General features: G+C 39.7%; 1 protein-coding gene across 1 annotated transcript; it reads right to left on the bottom strand.

Moving 5' to 3' along the window:
* Window positions 1-9,233: 9,233 nt before the first annotated feature.
* LOC109485322 (T-complex protein 1 subunit eta-like) lies at window positions 9,234-20,163 on the bottom strand. Its single transcript, XM_019788871.1, has 12 exons — window positions 20,078-20,163; window positions 19,215-19,368; window positions 18,567-18,673; window positions 15,511-15,636; window positions 13,246-13,298; window positions 12,930-13,101; window positions 12,333-12,497; window positions 11,816-11,949; window positions 11,081-11,233; window positions 10,756-10,907; window positions 10,272-10,460; window positions 9,234-9,971 (listed from the first exon to the last, which is right to left on the bottom strand). The coding sequence occupies exons 1-12, from the start codon at window positions 20,078-20,080 to the stop codon at window positions 9,751-9,753; spliced, it is 1,629 nt and encodes a 542-aa protein (XP_019644430.1). The 5' UTR covers window positions 20,081-20,163; the 3' UTR covers window positions 9,234-9,750.
* Between the last annotated feature and the right edge of the window lie 3,880 nt (window positions 20,164-24,043).

Below are 24,043 nucleotides of genomic sequence, written 5' to 3'. Positions count from 1 at the left end.
TATAATAATTATAATTACATTTTGATTTTGGATCATTACTGGCGGGCTTGGAAGCCATCTGTGTATTGCTGCTGCCACTCAGACTTCATTAAATTTTTATCACTACCATTCGTCTTGGTGCTGCTGTGTTTGATCTTATCATTGTCATCAGAAAAAAAACTATGCCATCCAGATTGCGTCATTGTCAGACAAAATAAAAGCCATGATCTCTTAGCACAACTTTCAACCACAAGACTTATCTGTGCTTCACAGCACATTAGGATCTGGATCCAACTAAATGGAAGAATACAGCGGAAATATCAAAATAGAACAACATGCACAGAATGGAGACTTAATCTTCAGAAATACAGCATGTTTTGAAGTGCAATTAGACAATGTATACATGCATACCCTTGGGAAGATATAATCAGTTCCAACTATATAGTAACATCACTGGTTCAGGTGCTATTTAACTGGTCTGAGCTTTACAGCCGCAGTTACTGGAAAATGTGCCTGCAGGATATTACTCAGGTCCCTAGATTTTCACACTGTATACGTAAGATATACCATTGACTTCATGTCTGGGCAACTTGCTCGAAATGTTAATGGTACTATTGCTACCAACTAACATTGATGTGGGCTCACTTGTTAATATGTTAGTTTTCACAAAGGTAGAGAATGTGCTACTAGTTAGTCAAAGTGCTGAGGATACGTCATATATTAAATGAAGATGCTGAGGGTCATTGTAACAAAAATGTATTTATGATCTTACAACGCATTTCATAAGGATTTATTTGGCTGTGAAAGCTTACAGGTCCCAGGATAAGTAAGTTTGGCATCATTTTCAAATTTAGTTTTTGCTGTACTAGTCTCCACAAGGCCTCCTTTGCTGGCTGAATAAATGTGTCTAATAGAGATGATAGATGTGGACCGAATGAAAGGCATAATTTGCAAGATAAGGGCCAGCAGGCTGCGATACGCGAGTCACTACACCTGATGTGTGTAGCTGGGACTGATAACTTATTCCCAGGGTACGGACACATTTCTTATTGTCAAGATCAAACAATCTTATTTTCATCAAGATTAGAACATCAAAACATGTTGTATTCACAAGAGGATGCCTCTACTATATGAACATTTTTTTTCTATTTTCAGGGTATTCCCCTATTCAGGCCACTCCAACTTCATTTCTTGGTTCCAATTTGATTTAAGCTAGATTTTAAGCTCCTTGGTCAGTTCTCAGCTTGTAACAACTGTAACAAGTAGGAAGACAAAGACTTTCCTCAACTGTTGGTGCCCAAATTTTAGAGTTTTGGAGTTGATTCAAAATCTAAACGGTACATGTACGTTTTCTTTTTTTGCAAATCAGAAAAAAATGAAGCAGGCAAACCTGAGAACCAAGAACATAGATTGGTGTGGCCTTAGATGGACTGCAAGGATTCGCCATCAATGTGAAGCAAATTGACTTCTGCCGAGACAGATTGTGCACTAAGCATAAAACATGGGTTGGGAGGGAACGTATTATCACTGTCCATTCGGAAGATAAAGCACTGGTACATGAAGTGCCATTTGTGTTATCATCACTCTTACACTTTTGATAGTCCAATGGCAATAAGTGCAGATGCAACTGGGATTCCACATCACAGCGCTGGGAAGATTTATATAGATGTATCAGCGAAGTCTTGATCCCTTTCAGCGATGCTCCACACAGCTTCTCCAAGTGCTGCAGTATGAAAAATTAAACCCTAAGCCTCGCAAGCCTCTTAGAAACAATTTCACCGGCCTCACATGGCCTATCTTGTACATATTTGATCACCAAGCTGAAGTTAAATGAAAGGTCCCAGTTGAGGTTTTGCCTTATGCTCAGGGGGTCCCTGCTGGTATTTTATCCTGCAGTAAAGTGTGTCTCTCTCAGAGGCTGCTGTTAGAGACAATTTAGAGAAATTCTGTCCATTTGATTTGGATGTAAGCTCAATTAAGACAAGGATTTTATGACTTTTGCAGGTAGGTAAATGATAGAGAGTCCGGACCATTTGCCCTGCCATTTTCACTCTTTTGTCAATCTAAAACAATTTTGCTGGTGCAGTTGTCCACTGGGTATCGTTTTTATCACAGTTTGTACATTGTCTGCTGCCCTGCAATCTCAGGTCAGCCCTCCTGGTAACAATGGGAAGAAATCGGCCGCAAGGATGTCACTTTGATTCATGGTCCAACCGGGAAGGAGAATTATCCAGTCTCATGGTTGCATTTGACACTGAGGTCGGCTGAGCCTTCAGGCTTGTGATATGTCCCATTTCTCTCCATATGTACAAATTGATGTACCCTGAAACGGGTGGAGTACATACACAAGGGGAGGGACACTTTCTCAGGCAAATACACAAAACCTACAGCTGGGCTGACCCTGAAAAAAACTGGTATAATATACATACACAAGGATGAAATGAGGCAAGTAAGTCTATGCAATTGTACATATGGGAAAATATCTACTACAAATGCCTATGATAGAAATTCACCCAAGATTGCAAAATCACGTTCACATCCCATACTACAGTGTTTTGTAGATGAGTCTCATAGTATGTCTGTCGTGATATAGCAGTAGAGGCACCTTTTTGTACAATTGTTGTGCAATTAAGTCTATCATTATCATTAAAAGATACATAATTGTAGATTACATACATGTATGCATCATCATTAACAAATCAAATGTTTTAATTGCTTACGGTGTCATTTTTTGTGTTCCACCACTCAATTTTCTCATCAAAGTTTACTTTTAACATATTAAGCACCCTCTATGTATGTCTTCGAAATATTTGTTCAGTCAGTCTTTTGCACAAATCACATTTCTGCCTCCTTGTTGCCCGAGGTTGTGGAAATGTGATAGATGATTATCAAGGCGTACCAGTAATAAGGATTGTATTGTCTTGAGTCGCGTCAGAAAGGGTGGGACACTGGGGTCAAATTTCATTTCCCTGATAAGTTCGATCCTTGCTGACAGCAGAACACTGGGGACGTCACTCGGGCAAATTAATAGTGGAAGTTTCATTTGCCTGGCACTTTTTGCAGCATCAGATATGAGATCAGTGTTGCTGCTGCGGATACATCGACCAACACAATCAATAGGCCACATTTAATCGATTCTCTTCCCTCTTTTCCCAACCAAAATGTCAACCAGCATTGTCTCAGTATCACTCATTTCAAACTTGTTTTATATTTTCTGCCCCCAAAAAAGGTAGTTTTAAGATCGATCTCTAGGGAGAAGAGGGGATTACAAACCTAGAAGTTGCCTTTGAGCAACTGTGTATGAGCCATTCCCAATAGAGATAACTTTTCCCTGAAGGCAGCATTGGATATGAGGGTAATGCTATACCGAGATCATTACCCCAGGCATATGCCATTACTTAAAACAAAGACAAAACACCATGGCTGACATCAAGGGCCTGTCAGCACTCACAAAGAGGTATGGTGCACCCAAAGAATACACACTGTGGTGTCACATTTATTGATGGGATGAATGGCATCTCCAGGCTGGTTAAGGAAGACAAATAGATTGTCCTGGAATAGGGCAAGTGCTGGGGGAATTCTCATTGTGGACAGGTACAAATTGTTAACAGTAGGTTAACATGCAGTACTTGACCCATTGCTCTTGTTGGTGACTGATAACACTATTCATCTTACTGCTAAGAATAAGGCACATTCCTTGGTGCAGGTGATGTGTGGTTGACAACGGTGAACCATATTGTAATATGCTCAGTCAACATGTGCCATTTATGTCTTGTTTGCCATACCTTCTGACTGTGATATATGTGAGTGCAGCACTGTGTGAATTATACCTTGTAGACTGCATTGACACGGAATGTAGGATGCCCATTTGTCCTGTGCTAATCAGTAGCAAATTAGCTATTGTTACTTCCACCACAGATTAGCGTTAACGTTACATCCAGATCATGGCAGCTATCTAACAGACATTTAGTTCACGCCATGAATGTTGGATTGTTGGTCAACGTTGCATAATTTCAGACAAGCTGTTTATCATATCTGTTCATAGAACTGAAACATATTTGGTCTCTACCTTCCATTTTTGATTAGGCAAAGTACGAAATAACATTTAATTTTCCTTCCCTCTAGGAATTTCAAAAAGGTGCCCTTTGCTATCAAATAAGGCAATATGTAAGGTGTACAATGTTTGCTAAAATATATATATGGTAGAGCAAAAAGGTAAGAATATCAATGTCTGCAGCAGTAATATTGACCTTTAAAAAATAATGTGTCAGAAGTCCATGTAATGATTGCAATGGTAAAACTGTCTATGGACCTTATGCTTGAGTGACTATTAGAAACATTGGCAGTGACAATGTCCCATATCCCGAATTCAAATATCATCCAGAAATGTCACACTGGGTGTATCCACTCCATTTTACTCCCAGGTGCTGTGTCAAAAATTCTCCCCATGTTAAACCACAAAATGTCAGGTTAAATCTACCCAGCCCTTTTGATACACAGCGGAACTTGTCCCAGATTCCCTCTCACACAGCACACCTTGGAGCTTCAACAGAAATGTCATGTTAAATGGCATGGAATGGATGGGTGGGCAGGGACTGCCCTTGTGGCACGAGATGAGCTGTGATACTCCCCAATACTCAACAGCTGATTCCATTCAAAACGGTGGCTTCCAAGAGGAGCATAAACATGTATTCTGTACCATTTTATCAGAGGCAATATTGTGCTATCTTTCATTAAGTACAATAAAAAAAATGATATGATACAGTGAGATTTGATGACATTTATACAGAATTGAGTCCCTGTAGGACTGGTTTGTTGAACGACTAGGCAACAGCACAATCTAACACAGCTTGGGAAGGATTGAATGGATTTTATCATTTATTTCTTTTGGTTATTAAGTGATTGGTAATGGGAAGGACCTAAACACATATTTTGAAACTGTAGAAGCTTAAGCATTTTGTTCTGGAGGCTTTAGAGGAGTAGAACTCTGGGTGTCCATGAGTTTTAGCATGTAGGTACAGACATAAATGATGGAAATTAGAGCATAATTTGCATAGTTGGTGAGAAAATAATTGCCAGAAAAGGTAACGGGTTTTAGAACTCAAGTTTAAATAATATACCTCAACAGATAAGTGAACATGCACGTGGACTGGTGACAAAAAAAGAACAGTCAAACACATCTAAATACTTAGGGACAAGTCTTTCCTATTTGTCTGGTGTAGTTATCACAAAGTGCTGTTGCTGCAGAACATGAGAAATGTTAGTCCCACAGTTCCAGAGGATCAGCAACACTTGACTTCCAATAAATGTCATTACCCCGTTTCACTTTGTTTAAGTACCTACAACAGAACAAAGCAATGGATGCTCTCCCCTGCAGGCCTGCTAAATTTAGTAGTGCTTGGTTTTGACATTTTAGAGAAAGGCAAGGGAACGACCCACAGTGGAGCTTGTGAAATTGGCTTGCTCCCTCTCTGCAACATGGGGTAACCTTCAGAGATATGTTGCACATTGTTAATGGAGAGGGATTAGGACTCTAATGGCTTTATCACCTGATGATGTTGGTTGCGGCATGTAGGAAGGGATCTAATTAAGCTGAGTACTCCATCTTTTACATGAGTTGGTAGTCAGGATTTCAAATAACGTTTTCTTTTTTTTCAGATTTAGGAATTTTAATGGTAGGCATTGTAAAATTTTGGTACCAAAAGTTAAAATCCTCTGAATTGAAAATTTTTCAGTCAGACTGACATTTGCTAACTATATATAACTAATATTCACCATGAATGCCAGCTGTGCAAAGTCTGTTTAGAATCAACCGGTTGCAAGTAAACTTATTTCAAGACGTTCTCACAACATTAAAAAGTCACATTCATGTGCCATTAATATCACTGTGCAGTGTCATAAGGTTTATTCATGTAAAAAAATTACCAAAATCAATGGCTTTGTTTTGATCAGTTAGATTCTACAATAACCACGTTCAAGATTTCAGTCATAACTGGGTTGTCATGTTTAAAGAAATGGTATGGAAGGATCATAAAAAACTGGTTAGGACAGAATCTCTGGACAAAATTTACATCCCCTATCACATGCCGTGTTCGTGCATATGCTGAATTCTCTCCATTACCTATTACTGTAGTATACTCCAGCATCACAAACTTCTCAATTGTCTAAAACTTATCATGCTCGTCATGATTTCCTCAAAATATAATAGTTCAGTCTTGGCAAAAAATACTTGTGGGGATGGTCAAAAATTTCACTGTCGTCTCAAAAATCTTAACTTCATGAAATTAAAATAACATTTTCGTGAGCATGAATGCTTCCATTATTATATCATTTACACCTGAAATATTACAATATTACTTCAGAGATTCGAGAGTTCCCAAATATTACTTGCTTCAGGACTTTGAAATTGAGTGTGGGGAACAATAATTCAAAGCTGGAGACAGCCTTGATGTATGGATATCTTTTGAAAAATTGAAGAAAAAAGTCTTTAGCAGACATTTTTCTGCATTATCAGAATCTGTCAGTAGTGAACCCATAAGACTTTAAGGACTTTCTGTGAGATTATTGTGTACCACATACCATAGGTATGGTCTAAAATTCTATTAAGCTACATCCCCAAGACACATGCATCTAAGAACACCAACACACTGGGATTATACTTGTTCCATTCCTTTAAGCCACTGAAGACTGCATGTCTTTTGTGTCATTTGTTAACAGCTTGACTTAAGTCCCTCAGTAACAGTCAAACAGGACTGGAAAATCCCTGCCTCTTTATACGATTGGATCCTACTGATGATTTACTCCTATGAGTATTAATCAACCAATGAAGAAAGGTCTAACATTGTGTGTGGTTCCCCCGAGATTTCGCTGTTTGAAAGCTCCTGCAGCCCTGGGTTAGTTTGGGTGCTCTGAAGAATGCTTGTTTTCTTTACTGCACTCCCGGAGTGTACACAGCTAAATCTCCCCATCTATCATTCAACATCGAGGTGTCATACACAGGTACTACCACAATATATGTCTATTGTATAGACAATGTGTTCAAGACTATCTAGTAGCAAATAAAACTTCTGATTGAAGTTGATATTTAATGTGTGTCTTGCCAGTTTATCATGCTGTCTTGCCATTTGTTATGATTTTGCCACCGAAAGATCTCTTGGAGAACAACCATGATACAGTATAATACATGTAGATGTCTGTTGAACAAATAATAAGTTGAACAATATTTAGTGGCAAATGAAACTTTTTATTTTGTTGCTTCAAATTATCATTCAAGGGGTATGAAAAAGGGCAGTCAGAAAGATGACTGGCACTAAAAATAAAGCCCGTCACACATGGCCTCTTGCCCTTCTCCAAACCATGGTTGGGAGTTAGTTATGAGCAAGGACATCAGTGGTTGGGATTTGGTCAGGATTCCACTAGGTTGTCCACTACTACCAGGAGTCTTTAAATGTCATCTGTACCTGCCAACTTTGGATTTTGACAAAGTTGTATTCTTCTTACATGCAATCAGAGAAAACCTGAGCTAGGAATAGGACAAATTTCGTGCTACTCCAAACTTCAGCTGGTTTGAGTGTAATTATTTTAAGTGGAGTCACAGGAAGTGAGGGGGGAAATGGTGTAACCACGGACAGAAAAGTCCAATGGGGAAGAATGGTCTCCCTGCAATATGGGAGGAAATGACGTCAAATTTGTGGTCAAAATGGTTTTCTAACAGGCTGGGAGAAAGTGACAGTGAAATATGCACAGAATCTGCCAGAAATTCACAATAATCATGAGAAAAAAGAAATTCAAAACTCTAAATACCTCCATGTAGGTGTAAAATCCTTAATTTCTTATTAACTGTTGAGATGGAGATACATAGAATAAAGAAGCTGCAGTGTGTGCCAACTATACCAGGTGCCTCTCATGATACCAACCAGCCATTTTGAAGACTCTTCCTGGTGGCCATTACAGACATCCTAGAATGATAGCACTAAAAACTCCTGCATGCACTACCAACATTCTGTACAAATAAATCTAAATCATAATGAAATCTGTAGACCATATGACTTTACAAGGCACCACGGAATAGACGTCTCAGACTCGGCTACATGTGGAGCGGTGCCACAGTTAGGCAGACTTTACCTCCACCAGCAGATGCCAAGGGCACATGAACTTGACAAAGGAACTAACAGAGCCACCCACTCCCACTTTGATCAAGTGTTTTCCAATGGTAATCAGAGACATCTATACTGAAAGTTGTTATGGACAATTTATTGACCAAGACCAGCTCTTTAAAATAAAGGTCAAGTCTTCATTCTGCAGTGAAATATCAAATGATTTACTAGTATCAATATTTAGTGGAAATGTCAAGTAATGAACATACCTGGTATCGTAGGAAATTTTGTCTTGTCAAGTTTGCAACTGAACCTTCCTTTGGGTTTTCTATTACTGAGTATGTACAACATGTATTTTTTTTTCAATTTAGTGATTTGAATCTATACCACTGTTTTTAACATTTTTGTCCACTGACCAGTATTCTTTATTCCTAGATGCCTAACCTTCATTAACATAGCTTGCAAGAGGGAAAAAACTATGATTAGGAATTGAAGGATGCTGTTATGTTTCACTTTCTTCCCTCCTTTTGCAGAAAATTGAAAATTCACCAACAAACCTTCCATCTCACATCAAGATTCCTTTGAGTCTTTTTTGACACAAAGGGCCAAAGAGAGTTAGTATGCACCACTAACACATACATGGGCTTACCAAAGGGAGGTAATGTTCTCTGTGCCATTGGCTTATGGGCGTGTGTGTGTGTGGGTTTGTGGACAGGATAACTCTGGTGGTTGTGAATGTATTCTGTATGTGGGTGGGTGATGAATCTCAACTATAGGCCCCCTATGGTACTGCAGCAGAACTGCAGTTTTTTCCATATCTTCTGTTTGGCCATGCTTTGATATGGTTCTGGTGGCCCATACTTTGTAGGCTCTGGAAGAAGTGGTTCAGCTGTTTAGACCTCCTAGTAGCTTTTTAACTACATTTGTAGCTTTTTATGCAGGTTTTTTAATTATAGCCTTTTTAGACATTGAAAACAGGATAATGTGAGATGTTGAGTAGACTAACATAACTTTTTGAATGGGTCAATATACCCATGACAATATCTACATAAACAACAGAACATGAATAATTGTGAAATCCCTCCTGATAGGAGAAATAGACTACCAAGAGAGGTGAATTATGCAAATCTACTTTGCATAAATAATGATGAAGACACCTTCTAATTGTCTGACTGCCTTTTATTAACTACAGACATCTTTTGATGTACTATTCAAAATTCCACAGCATTCTGTATCTTCCTGTCACACATAAATATGACTTTGCAATTGAGAGAAGTTGTAGTTTTTCCAATCAGATTGAAGATACAATGTATGCGAACACAGGTATGATCCCGCTTGTTGAAGTGGTAATATATGACTGCTGTGTTGCATAATGCTCACGATTTAGCCTTTTTCCCACTGGCATCTGAACCTACATGTGGTTTTCAATTAATCATTCAATCAGAGTTAACTTGTACACTAAATAGTATCCATCTTTTTTGGAGAATGACAGTTTCATAGCACATTGTGATGAATTGTTCACAACTGTACCACTACTGTCAACTTATATATACGTACAAAACAACACCAAATCATGATTACGTGAATATCTCCCACATTCTGTCAAGGAAGGGCTGTGCAAAATGGATATACAGTAATGAAAAACACACACACATGCAAACTTCTTCGCTGTACTTTACATGGGCCTGCCTCTTCCCCTGCCTCTGGGGGGTGCAGGCCCATCATTTGTTGTACGACTGGGGCTCTTAATTGTTTCATCTACAGACAGAATGAGGCAGCAAGCTTCGGAGGCAGCTGTGATGGCATTGATCTTGACCAGTGACGGTTCCCACACACAAGCCTCAAAGTTGTCCCTGATGTCTTCAGAGTCAATATCAACTCCGTACCATGTGCCTCCTGGAAAAGTTTACTTTCAGTTATGATTTGTCACGAACACTCACAGGGTATCATGTAAGGAACAGTCTGGGAGGAAAGAAAGAGACATAGGCAATGGAAAATATGGGAGGATAGCATGACACTAAGTGAAATGTTAAGAATAACAGAAAACCAAGAAGAGTTGAGAACACTGGTTGACAGATCTTCTGTGGTGCCCAATGGTCAAATTAGACTACAGGATAGATGAGATGAGATGAGACCCAGCAAGGTAAAGGATGACCACCACACCAAGCTTCCAATTTCAAAGGAAAACAAACTTACCTCTGGCGTGCATGTGGCGCAGTTTGTTGAGAATGTTTGTGGCGTCAAACCCGGCGTTCTCACAGAGCTGGCGAGGAATGACTTCGAGACCCTTGGCGAAGGCAGCGATCAGCAACTGCTGCTTGCCAGCGATGGTGCGTGAGTAATCCCTGAGGTGGCGGCTCAGTTCCATCTCGATAGCACCTCCACCTGAACATAAACAAGAAATCAACAAGACTTCAGACCTCCATGAAGTATTTAATACATTTGTAAACTTCTTGTTTGGTTCATTATGAGAATTCTCGTTGATTCTGCATGTGCATTTCCTACTGATTTCCACAAGGCAAAAGACATAAATATGGAAGGAATAACATAACTTTTGTACCATTCTCTTCCTCCAAGCCTCCATCCCCACATTTTGATCTTCAAATTGACATTCCTGTCACTCTGTGGTTAAACAATTTCCCCCTTCACTATCTAAGCTGGGCTTCCTTGTGTTACATACCTGCCACGACTGAATCATGCTTCAGGGCTCCACGGACAATCATGATGGCATCGTGAAGTGAGCGCTCTGTCTCCTCAATAAACTGTTCTGCACCTCCACGCATGATGATGGTGCAGGTCTTGGCCTGGGGGCAGCCGGTGAAGAGATTGTACCTGGACAGGTGGAAAAGAACATCTTGAAATGTGGTGACCATGAAAGTGATCTTGAACCAGATTAGCTCACTGAAGAGCTACTCTTCTACTGAAGAAATTTTTCCTAAATATCACAGAACATAACTGATTTAGAACTGTAGTTTTTATTTTAGAAGCTGGACAGAAAGACTTACCTCTCTCCTCCTACTTGGCGCTCCTCAAACATTTTACATTTCCCCAGCACATCTTCTATCAGGTTGTGTACTGAAGTCTGGATGGACCCCCCACAGGCTTTCATGGTTCGCTTTAAATCTTCCTCTGGGACACGCCCTGCACAGAACATATCCCTGCAACACACAAATTAGCTCAGTGCTGGCCTCATCATAATGTGAAGCTACATGTGCCTCAGTCTATAAAACAGTTGATGATTTATCTCTACATCAGGCTACAGGCGTAAACAGCGAATGTCAGTCATTAATGGCACAAACCACCAGCCTGCTGACTACGACTTTAACCTGCAGGAAAGTAACATACAGAATGATGGTATTGGAGTTGTGATAAATATTGGTCATATCTTTGTCGTATGTTTCAATGATTGCTCAAACACAACATGACTGGGTAAAGCTTCATTTTACAACCAACTAGGAAGCATCAAAACATTTGGTACAAATGTTATGATACATCGTTACTTCTGGGTAAATAAGTATCATTTTTGGTAACTGAGCTGTGAGTGGGTGTATCTGTTTGTTTGAGAGTAGGTTGATAGCATACGGGTAGAAGGAAGATTGACAGGCAAAATGGCTGGTCAAAGGTTGCAGGAATTCAGGAAGCCAAGGATTGCATACTTCCCAAAGTCTAGAATCTCTACTTTCTTGTTTTTCTATGTATTCAAATCCAAACATTCCTATGTCTTCTGTTTAAGCACATACCTGTCTGCAAAATACTGTGTGGCCACATCACCAATAGGCAGCTTGGACAACACCACCTTTGCTCCACTCTCGTGGATCTTCTCTAGTTTCTGATACAGGATGTTCCACTCTGCATCAACAATGTTCTGATATTCCTATAGGGAGAGCAATCAACAGTTTAGCTCTGTGAAGACCATGATAGGGCTGGCACACAGAGTATGTTAAAAAAAACCTGACATAGTGTTTAACTTTGAAAAATTGCAAAGTAAACAAGTGATGCAACAAACTGCAGGTTTTATCATTTTTTCTGACACATTTAAAAATGTCAAGTATATGCTGTATACCTAAGTGTACAATAGTACCTTTTCTGTACATAATACTATACGAATATCTCTATTCATCAGTGCACAGTCCAAAATTAGGTGCTCAGCTCCAATTTTAGGTGAACAAAATTTGCATATGTACCAAGGCTAGAGATAAGCCATGTAATGTGTTACCCACATTCTTGTGAGCATCTGTTGTATAGCCCTTTTCTCACCTCTACTGTGTCAACTCTGACTTCAGCGTTCTCTTTCTCAGATTTCAGCTCCAGCTCCACATTAAGGAGGGCGATCAGCGGGCTCTCGTACTTCTTGGGCTGCATCTCAAACCCAGCATAGGAGAACGTCTTCTTGAAGGCCACTCCTTCTACTAACATAGTGTCCTGCACACAATATAAAGGGCAAATTTAAAAAAAAATCATATTCACAGCCTGAGGATAAAGAAAATGTTAACTGCTATATTTATTATGGCTGACTTCAAGTCAACAATAGATTAATTCTAATTCAAGTTCATGAAATTTGTGCGAGCCATAATGTTGTTATTATAGTTACACAAGGTTTTTAAATAAATCACTGTAACACAATATGTACAGAATGGATCTATGCTGGAAATACTTCCCTACTGCAGTCGTTCCAACAGTCGTTCAAAGCTTTACGGCATGGTCACATTTTGTGTTGAAGAATTTTCAAGTAGGTAGTGACAGAATCAACTGTCCAAGATCTAAGAGTTTTTTTCCATAACTGACCATGCTTTGCAATCATGACTGCGCCCTTAATTCATCAGTTCAGGAAAAAACAATTATTGAAGAACCAACCTCCAGCCCACCACCGGTAACTTTCTTCATCCCGATCATGTTGACTGGCAGCAGTTCGTCCAACATCATCACCGCATCTACAACCATCTTGGCAAAGAAAACTTGTTGGTGGGCGATCAGCTTAGAGCTCAGGGCAGTCGCTGCACATTTCTCCAGTAGCCTGCGCTGCTCACTAAACACAGGATACAAAAACACCTCAATAAGGCTTCATTTTTTCTGATTTGCAACAGAAAAAACATGAATATTGCTTGAATTTTAAACATTATATTACTAATACTTGCCATAACGTAGCCAGTCATGAAATCATTGGACTTACCCAGGATCGTCTCGTTTCACCTTTATTTCAATCTCACGAATTTTCTCAATGGCCTGAAAAACAATACAAATTTCCAGCATTAGTAATTTTACAGGGTTAAGGGTGCGACTGAAAAAAACAAATGAACACTCATGGATATATTTGTTTCGTGATGAAAAATGTGTAGATCCCACCATAAAATGACAACCAGCAATGGAAAAACAGATTGCCCAGGCACTGTGATAGAGATTTCCCGCCATGTTTTAATCAAAAAGAGGCTGTATTCCCTTCTCACGTTACTGCTCGTGAGACTTGGATGATGCAATAGGATTTCAGCGATTGGCGAATAGTAGGTCGCCATATTGATTTTTTTCAGGCAGCATTAGCCTTCAAAACAACAAACTGACAGCATGGATCAGTTCGACAATAATGTACCATCTAATTTCAAAATTCCAATTTAGATAATATCTACTTTCAATTAACATAACCACACTATTATAACTCTGCAATATAGATTATCAAAATGGCAATCACAATTACAACTATAAATTGTCTACGATTTCAACATATATTGGATAATCATAATATTTAATACTGTTGTTAAAATTAAAAATGAGTTTTACAAGGAGAGTTTTTTTACAATATTTCACAGGTCTAACACTACACTAACAGCAGACCAATTGATCAAAGTAACTCAAGTCACACACATTCAACAGAGATAAGCATGTTACAAGCAGAAGATACATAAAACAGTAAAGCTATATAATTATTTACTAATGTATGTGGAAACATTCCCTTCCCAAGCCTTTCTGTTTCAAGTACCCAACTACTATTACCAAAGAAATTTTACATGTGCTTCATTAAGTACAAACTCAGAAGAGAGTATATTTCTGGTTATTTCATGGGCACAGGACTGTTCACAGCCTGAAGGCAGGTCAAACAGCTTTATTAGAATCTGGATGTGTTGACATGTTCATTAACCCTGGCCCTGAGGCTGATGAAGGGCTGATGATTCCTAAACAGCACTGGTCAAGTCAGCAGGCGATTAACTACAGCAGAAATGTCAGTGGGGTTAGGCACTCATTAGCCACCTCTGAAATACTTTGACATTTAAGTGTAAAAAAAAGACACAACCTTGTTATATTACTCATTAAAAATTTGGCAGTATAGAATCAAGATTCCATCTCTGTGGAGAAGCTGGAAGCTTTGCTGACATTATCCTTCAAAATTACACTACACTGGTGCACCATTTGCAAAAAAATAATTTCCAGCCCTGTCCTCTAACTCTTTCTAGGAATAATGTACATTATACTGTAAATACTAGGGTATCTTGTAATTGCAGCTACAAGTAACATTGATCTGACCAAGGCCTCAGAAATATTTTGGCTGTAGTCAAACTCTCACATAGGGACACAAACATGCTAGACAGGAGTGCTGAATAGCAATGTTTTATACTCCATTATTATACTGCTGGACGTACAACTGGGACATGTGATAAACCCCAGGATAGATACGATGTGAAACAAAATGAGAAAATTTGCTGCACTTCTATCAAACATCTTCATTTGGTAGGGAAAAAGATAAATGATGGTTTGTGTTATCTGGGGAACGCACGGTTTGATGGTGTGCGGAGATAAGTGCCGTACAAATGAAACACGAAAGTTACAGCTACTTTGGGATCTGATCATAGTAAAAGGCAACTGTGGCAGGGCTGAAAAAATACATTTTTCCTGTTTAATACTTGCATTATTGCAAGCGATTGGAAATTCTACCTGCAATTTGGACGAGCTCATAGCTAATATATACCCAAGTCAAAATCACCAAGGGGTGATTTTGTTTGAAACTCTGAAGCAGGATGTGATCTAAGAGATACATTTTCAAAATTATGTTTTACTCGTATTGCTCTTGGTGCAGATGATACACACTCATGGTGAAACCCCTGTCCTTGGTGCTGAACACCATCCACTCACAGTGAAACAAACCTGTCCTTGGTGCTGAACACTAGTACCTTCAGCATTATAAATTATATATAATGTAGAAAAAACTCGTAACAAAGTGTTGGAGGCTGTGATGACTGGATTCCATCTGAGAATCCTGAGCTTCTATTGGACTGATTTTCATCCTGATCTCCGGGTAGTTCTGGGATCATTCTCTGGAGTTAGAGGTGAAAGCCAACAAGCTTCTGGGGAGGAGACCCAGCCAGCCCCTGACAATGGGAGATTGTGTAACACAGGCCACAGATACTACAGAATATATGAAGGAAAGGATTGGTATGCAGTGACCTACCATTGACGCAGCGGTGCGGACACTCTTGCAGATGATTTGAGGATGGACTGCCTCCTCCACAAATGGTTTCATCTGCTTCAGCAGCTCACCTGATAGCAGTGTCACAGATGTGGTGCCATCTCCAATCTGGAAAACCAACAGGGCTGCCAGTTAACACAGTATAACCCACACCTATATGAACTTGAATATAAGGCTTTAGTTAAAGTATCCATTTCTAGTTGGTTTGAAGCAGACTAGCTCATCAACTACTTGTGTCAAATTGCTTGACAGATCCAGATTGAACACAAGAATTAGACAACATTCAGTGTGTTTTCACCCTGATCCACACCGAAATGGATTTACCTTAAGGTAATAAGTACAGAAGGGTGGCTGGTGATTTTGGGGATATTGAGTAATCTTGTTTTATTCTCAAGCACCTTGCTTGAGAATTGTTATTGAGAATTCTTATTTATTCATGTAAAGTTTTTTGCCTTATGACCATTTCTAGAAAAATCAGCTACAATTAACACTACATTACATTACAGTGATATTGATAAATAACAAGTTTCAAAATTTTATTTGGGGGCTACTTTTTCAATAATTTTAATTAATCTACCTTTTACTGTCATGGATTTACACAAAGTTGCAATGTGTTTGACAGTAAACCTCAGAAGAATGCTCTTGAATTTAAGTTAAAATGTTCAGTTTTTCTTTGAAAATCACCTATGCCAATATGGTTAAGGTAATATACTAGTGCCTTGAGGTAGAAAAAAGCCTTCATTCAATCGAATCATTGGCATATTTTCCCACGATTTTGGGTCGCTGCATGACCATTTCTAGCTATAGGGTACTCAGTGACCTTTACTGTTGTGATATCGTAGTACAATGCACGATTTTGTCATCAGGAGACTCTGGAGGGAGGGATACTGAGTGAATGGAAGAGCCACGCCTGATCACTGATAAAAACCAGATCACTGGTAAAAAGATGGCCGCCATATTGCCATAAACAAGACCAATGTTCAAAGCAAGATCAGGCTACATGTGGGGGTACCTTAACTTAAGGCCCTTAGGACAATGTCCTGTTAAATGATGTAACAGAATTTCAGGTAGCACACCATAATTATTATTCATAATGGGCTACACTAAGTCCCATACATTGGAGGGGGTGGTATTCAACTATTTTATTTTCTGTAACAACATTTCAAGTTGTCAGCGACTGAAAAAAATGTCCATTTCATACACTATGGTCCTTGTCACCCTGCATGAACAGGACCAACTCTCGAGAAATGGTAGCAAAGAGGTGTCTATATAGGACATGACATGCTAGAACAGCCTGCCACGTCACAAAACACCACGCTATTGCTGTCCCACAAGTGTAACACAGAGACGGCTACTGAACACAGCTATCTCGCTGACTACTTGTGGTAATTACCAATTTCTATAAAGATTTTTTTCTACTATGAAATGCTGAAAAATGCATTAAATCCAAATGAGCAATATGCAAACAAATATTTTGCTCCCTCTACAATGAAAGAAAGCTGGGTCACTGCTAGCTTACTGGAAACATGGAATTATAGAAAAGGCTATAAAAATAATAATCTTGACTAAACGTCTGCTTGAAGAATAGTCACTGTTGTTGTTGTTGGCCTCTTCTTCGTATCCGAAGATGTAGGGAAGTCAGTCCTTCATGTGGCTGCAGGCCTTCATGAATAGTCACTACTACATCCGTAAATACCAAAAACCATGTAATCCCTTTCCTAGCTTGTAGATAATATTCCAATACCAGGCACAATCCACCGTTCTTATGGGATGATGATACTGTGGACCCATTCATAATTTTGCACAAACACATTGCAACCTGGCAGGGACATTTTTTTAGCAAAAGGGGAAAGTCCCTGCATCATTACCACAGTTAATCCTAACACACATCCAACCTTACATCTTAACCTCCTAATTCTGCTTCACCCCTGCTGCAGTCGGCAACATGGCCCAGGGGAATTGCTGGATGTCAGGGAAACAGATGAAACCTGAAGCATTACCTATGAGGCGCCAGACAGAATTGATCTGAGTATGATACCTTAACTGCATCATCACATCTCTCCCACCTACAATCGAACCCTATCAGCACAATTGGGTAAACTAGACGCTGGCGTGGGCAGGGAACCCTCAAAAATCAAATAACACAACAACAAACCTAGTTGACTGCTTGGGTCAATCAATAGGTGGGGGGCTGTTGTTTTGGTTTCCCTGTGGTCAGCAACTTCAATTACAACTACAGTTGGTTTTCTTAGGAATTCCCTAACCTTCTCTTTTAGACCAAAGAGAAATGATTTCTCATGGTACCATTTTTCGTTTTAAAAGCATGGAATTTTGAAGTAGTAACATTTCCAAAACATTTGTAGTCTTTTTCAGCAACAAAATTTAAGTGCTGATACACAATTCCACCTGTGCAATGAATTTGATGATCATAGTCCTGTGATCATCAAATTATTTGTATGAATCAATGTATTCCAAAGGAGTACAAATAATTGACAAGAAACAAACTCTGCTGGTAAAATCAATCATGTCTAAAATTACGGGATAATAGGGCAGAAAAAGAAAAACAAAAGACATTATATATACCAGTATCTAAACTATGATTTCACAATGTCATACCTTTCCCAATCAAGTGACAGTCAGTTGTTTAAATAATTATCAGTTTGACAGTGTACATGTATCTATTTTATTTATTGTCAGTCATTTGTCTAAAAACAACTAATTTGTTACATTGAGATTGCCACACATTACAACTTACAAGTTTTCCTAGAGGTCAGGATTACACAAAAAGGCCCATCATTAAACTTGCACTCTTCATCACTGCCTACAGTATTTTCAGACATAGTATTATTACATGTGTGTAAATCCCAATATCCATCATTACAGCATTTTTTTGAAAAAATATACATATAATACTTGTTTCTGAAGTGCACTGTTACTCTGTACGAATTCTAATCAAATGGTTTGACTATAAGCCACCGTGGTGTTGCGATGTCATATCCACCAACATCAATTTACAAGTGAACATTCAACAATCTTACCTCTGCATCTTGGGACCTGGCAATATCGACAAGTGTCTTGGCAGCTGGATGGACGATGTCCAACAACTTGATGATAGTGGCACCATCATTGGAAATGGTGGCCTTGTCTGAAAAAATAAAATATCAGATTAGGAACAATAGAATAGGTAAACTAGTAAACTTTTAGTACAATAGTATACGAAAGGTAAAATGTACTGTTAGTTCAATTTCAATCATCATTTAAATTCAATAGTTTTTAATACTCAAAGGTTCATTAGATAGTATCATTTTAGTCAAACTAATAAACTTATAAAAATACTATAGTTTATAGAAAAATTTATATCATATTACAATACAATATGAAAACAAGTCAAGCATGCCACAACTTTCTTTTGGGGAAAGTAAACCTATAAACTTGTGAAGCACAACCTCTAGAACCTCACTTCCTGAATTCCCCCAGTGTCGACCACTAACCATTGAGACCTTAACTTATTAGTATTACCTTCATTTCCTGAGACTGACAAGTTTTGACTATGTGTCATTCTGCCTGTCAATCTCCCCCACCCACTTGCTGTCAACCTACTCTTTAGACAGGCATACACAATCCTGCATATAACCCACTAGAAACAACTCGGCAGTAACTAAGTAACAAGTGCATCTAAAACTTACCCCTTTTGTCTACTATCATCTTGTCCATACCCCTGGGCCCCAGGGTGGTCCGGACAGCATCCACTATGACTTGACAGGCATTGATGTTACTGACAATCTGTGGGATACCCTGGGAGGTATCTGTCCCCTCCTTCAGTAGAATGATTGGTGCATTCTGAACAGAAAATCAAGAGGTCAGATTTTACCAAAAAGTTTAGGTGGCACAGAAAAAATTTTAGTGTACAAAATAAGATCGAGCCCTAATCATTAATTAGAGGAGGGGTGAGTGGGGAGGGGGGTGCACGCATCGTTGAGTGGGGAGGGGGGCACGGTCAACTGCAGCATTTGTTTTCACACCTCTTTGTTGACAAAAATTATGTGTGGCACAAAAGAAATCTTCAATTCCTTATACGACGTTTCTGTTGTTGACGATATACTTGCTTAAAAATTCTTTTATGCTTTTACACGCACCAAATTACTTTGAACAAGAAAACTCATGAGCGGACTCATGAGTGAGACCCTGTAACCAGGCAGGACAAGGAGTGTAACACACAATCAAGTAAGAAACTAATCGCCGACTTCGGTATTCATGCGCTATAACTTATGCATCAATATCCATGATGGTACTGCAATGAGCGTATGAAAAAACAAGGATGATCAGTACATTTCGGAATAAAATAATACGGAGTGTGAGGAACATGCATAGTAACAAGAAACATACCGGCTACACGCAACTTTTGAAGGTAACCTACGTCTATAACAAGTCATTAAATGGGTCAAAATAACAGTCATAACCTTGAATGATCGTCTGAATATCTGTTTCTTTTCTTGGAATTAATTTTACTACCGTTAGAGTGGCGGATGGTGAGGGATAGAAATCTTACCATGGTCCCAGCTCCCTTCGTCGTCCGCTGTCAAAATGGCGACTTTACCCACCGTGCTTTGCGCGATCGTCTAGAATGTTCGCCAGTGCAAGGCGAGAATTTTCGAGAATGGCGCGAAATTCAAACGTTTCGGATTATATCGGCCTTATTTAATTCGGATGTTTGGGATAATCCCAACAGAAATATATTTACTCTTTGAAGAAAAGGCGTAAAGAAATGATTGATGATTGGCATGTATTATCATTGTCATTCACATTTATGCACAGTCTATAATTTTATTAGATGAATCATAACGTTATGTCTATTGGTAAAAGACGGGAACTTGGCAATTGGCACTTAAGTAATCAAATGTGGCATTTGGCACTTTATCAAATGTGAAAACATAATTTAAGTCAGACATATATTATGCAATTCATGACTTTATTTGCCTCCTTTTTGATGGAGCAGACCATCATGGTATACGGTGGGGACCTTATTTGCATAATCGATGAAAACCTTTACGTCAGACATAAAGGTCAGCGTTATTGGCGAATGTATGAGATCGCTGAACTCTAGGCCACGCTCACGCAATCACTAACCTAGGACTTTTTTCATTTTTTGTCTTTTTTTTCGTTTCTTTACAGCAGAGGGCCCAAACGCATACTAATAAAACGAAAAAAAAAATCTTTCTTGCATGCCGTTCCTCACCGTCACTTTCTGCAGTACTTTCTGCTTGTTTCACTTTGAGAGTCGAAAAGATTATTCCTTGGGAAACGATGTCAAGAAATTTGACGATTGCTTGTGTTTTATACATATATTAGGTATACAATGAGCATACGAGAACAAACGAATATTAATAAAACGAAAAAAATCTTTCTTGCATGTCGTTCCTCCCCCTCACTTTCTGCTTGTTTCACTTTGAGAGTCGAAAAGATTATTCCTTGGGAAACGATGTCAAGAAATGTGACGATTGCTTGTGTTTTATACATATATTTGGTATACAATGAGCATACGAGAACTCGTCTGTCGACTCGTAGTAATGGAAACCTATATATCAGCGAGCAAGGCAAAATTGTTCTAATGATGAAAAAATTCCATGTGAAGTTATCTCACAAAGACATGCCACTGATGTGGACGGCCTGTGTGTACAGAAGTAGGTAACATAAAAGCCCATGAACCTTTGAATTCACTTTACCGCGCACCTCAGCCTAGTGTTAGGCTCTCCAATAAAGAATACCCTCGCCAGCAATCAAACCGACATTATTTTTCTGTTGCTGTTCTCAGCAGAACTGCCTCGCCTGATCCTACCGCTATGTGCACACTTCCGGTACGCCCGCACCGTAGGTTCGATCGTATCAGTCCAGACAAAAAGTACGCCTCCCGAGATACCATCCAGCTTTCAAGAAGGCATCAAGGACATTCACGGAGCAATAACCAGATTGTATCTGACTAGCGTTGCCCGGCAGGCACTCAGCCACCAACGCGCTTGTAAAACACATGAATAAACGGTCCTCAGCACGCGTCATCACACTCAGCCCGGCTCAGCTCCTGCGGGCAGATGACTTCTGTGAGAGGAGCTGTGTTTCTTTTCTCTTTTTTTTCACGTAGCGCTGTATTTTTTCTTACCTGCGGGCCCCCAAGAGGACTGCCCTGACATGTAGGGCGGACGGAGGACGGCTTGCTCACGGCTGGAAATTTTATTATATCGAGCAATCAAGAAGGAAACTGGTTACCGGTCACAGAGAACTGCTAGAGGAAAATCTATGCGTAATGATCACGCGAATATTTTTGGGCCATCATTAGGATCGATTGCTCGGAATTACGCCGCTTTTCACACCAAGATGCTTATGGTAATTGGTTGGATTAAGGAGCTCCACTTGCTGGATCCCCGCAAAATTCTTGCCGTCGTAAAAGTAATACTTCCGGGACTGCTCGAAATCCCAGGAAGATTTCTCTCGGCGACCCGCTTGACAATGATGATGGAAGGGCACGGAATACCTCCGAGTTATTGTAGGCTCAACTTGTGAAACAGGGCCCTTGTGTCCTTGATTATAGTTCACTACACCGAGAGAAAAACGGGGTGCTACGAGCGGCTTAAGTGCGTGCAATAAGCAGAATTAAATAGTTTACAGCACTTGTTACTTGGCGCAACGGGTAGTGTCTTTCACCCCGATGTGGCGAACGATGGGAAGATATGTGGTGCAACTGTAGCAAAGTGCCATCCAAAAGAAAAATAGAAAATATACAAGGAAAGTAAAACAACTAAGGCAATAGAATTAAAATACAGCAGCAAACCAACTACTGAAGTTCTGCTTTAGTTGTTAGTTGAGGCACGTCGGCATGGATATTTGCAACGGTTCTCACGGTTTTTATTTGTGCAGCATATCTCAAGAAATCATGGATGGATTGTTCGAAGAAATATTTAGATTAGCATCGGTATTACAACAGAACGTATGGTTTTTGTACCTCGTGTCTTGAACGTGCTATCGTCATGCTTTTTGAGTGACCGGTGGCTTTTGGGCGTCGAAAGTATGTAGGTTTCTGCGACCTGACTGCTTTTCTGGGAACTGCAGGTGCATTGTGTTTGGGACTTCAAAACAAGATAACTTAGAAGGGATGAGTGGATGTACTGACTTTGATGACTAGCATCAATAGATCATTTTTTATTAGTAAGGAAATTGAAATTGTACAATATGCAAAACATCCTCAGTCGTTGACTAACCAATGACTTAAGAAAATAAATAGGTGTTTTCCCTTTCAAGAAACTATTCCTATGTCCTATTTGTATCTCTTTTGCCTTACTAGTATATCGGTATCACACCGTCAAAATGTGTGCATTCATTAAGTATTCCTGACAACCTATCACAAGGCTAATCAGATAACAGTTGATTGTCTAATGCATATTTCCAACAGCGATACTGTAAAGGTTGGTACGAGTTATGAGAAGGCCCTTGCCTTATGGCGCACGTGCACACATCGTGTTGAGTGAGTCTTGAATTTTCGCGGACTGTCAGCAGGGGAGGACTGGGAATAGCGTCCTTGACAGTCTGCGGGTCAGCTGGGTGAAACCAGGCATGTTGTATCATATGAACCGCTGTGCGCATGAGAGAAAAACTAGCAGTTGTAAGTTCCTTTTATAGTTCTCAGAATTAATCATAGAAGCTTATGCAACTTCCATAGTGTCTTGGGGATCAAGTTGTTGCGCTCAAACTGGTGGTTCCAATTTGTGTCCAGCCCTGATAAATCGACGTGTTTCGCTGGCTATTACAGGGCTGCAAACGATCCTGTACCTGTTCAAAACTTCACGAAAATGTTTACGAAAGCATTTTCTGTCGCAGGACAGACAGGTGAAATTCCCAAAACTCAACGACGACGACGAATTTCTACATTTTGTGTCCTGGACTTGCCATACAACGTAAGGGAGATGGGCTTTGCTTGTGTATGGATTGTGTCCAGCACCAGGGACATGTATGTTTGTGCGCGGATAGTGTTCAATACCAAGGACATGTGTGTTAACTGTTAACCTTTATATTAGTAGTGGACATGTCAGTTCGACTGTGTCAAAGGTGTTCAGCACCAAGGACAGGTCTGTTTGACTGTGTGAATAATGTTGAGCACCAAGGACAGGTCTGTTTGACGACTTTGTGGATAGAGTTGAGCACCAAGGACAGGATTGTGTGACTGTGTGGATGGTGTTCAGCACCAAGGACAGGCGTATTAGACTTTGTGGATAGAGATCAGCACCAAGGACAGGTCTGTTTGACTGTGTGGATGGTGTTAAACACCAATGACAGGTCTGTTTGACTGTGTGAATAATGTTCAGCACCAAGGACAGGTCTGTTTGTGTGGGTGGTGTTCAGTACCAAGGACAGGTGTGTTTGACTTTGTGGATAGAGTTGAGCACCAAGGACAGGATTGTGTGACTGTGTGGATGGTGTTCAGCACCAAGGACAGGCGTATTAGACTTTGTGGATAGAGATCAGCACC

This window comes from Branchiostoma belcheri, unplaced genomic scaffold (genome assembly GCF_001625305.1).
Source record: "Branchiostoma belcheri isolate BF01 breed outbred unplaced genomic scaffold, Haploidv18h27 scaffold74, whole genome shotgun sequence".
Classification (NCBI taxonomy): Eukaryota; Metazoa; Chordata; class Leptocardii; order Amphioxiformes; family Branchiostomatidae; genus Branchiostoma; species Branchiostoma belcheri.
The sequence above is the reverse complement of the archived record's forward strand: the minus strand, read 5'-3'. Positions and strand labels throughout refer to the sequence as shown.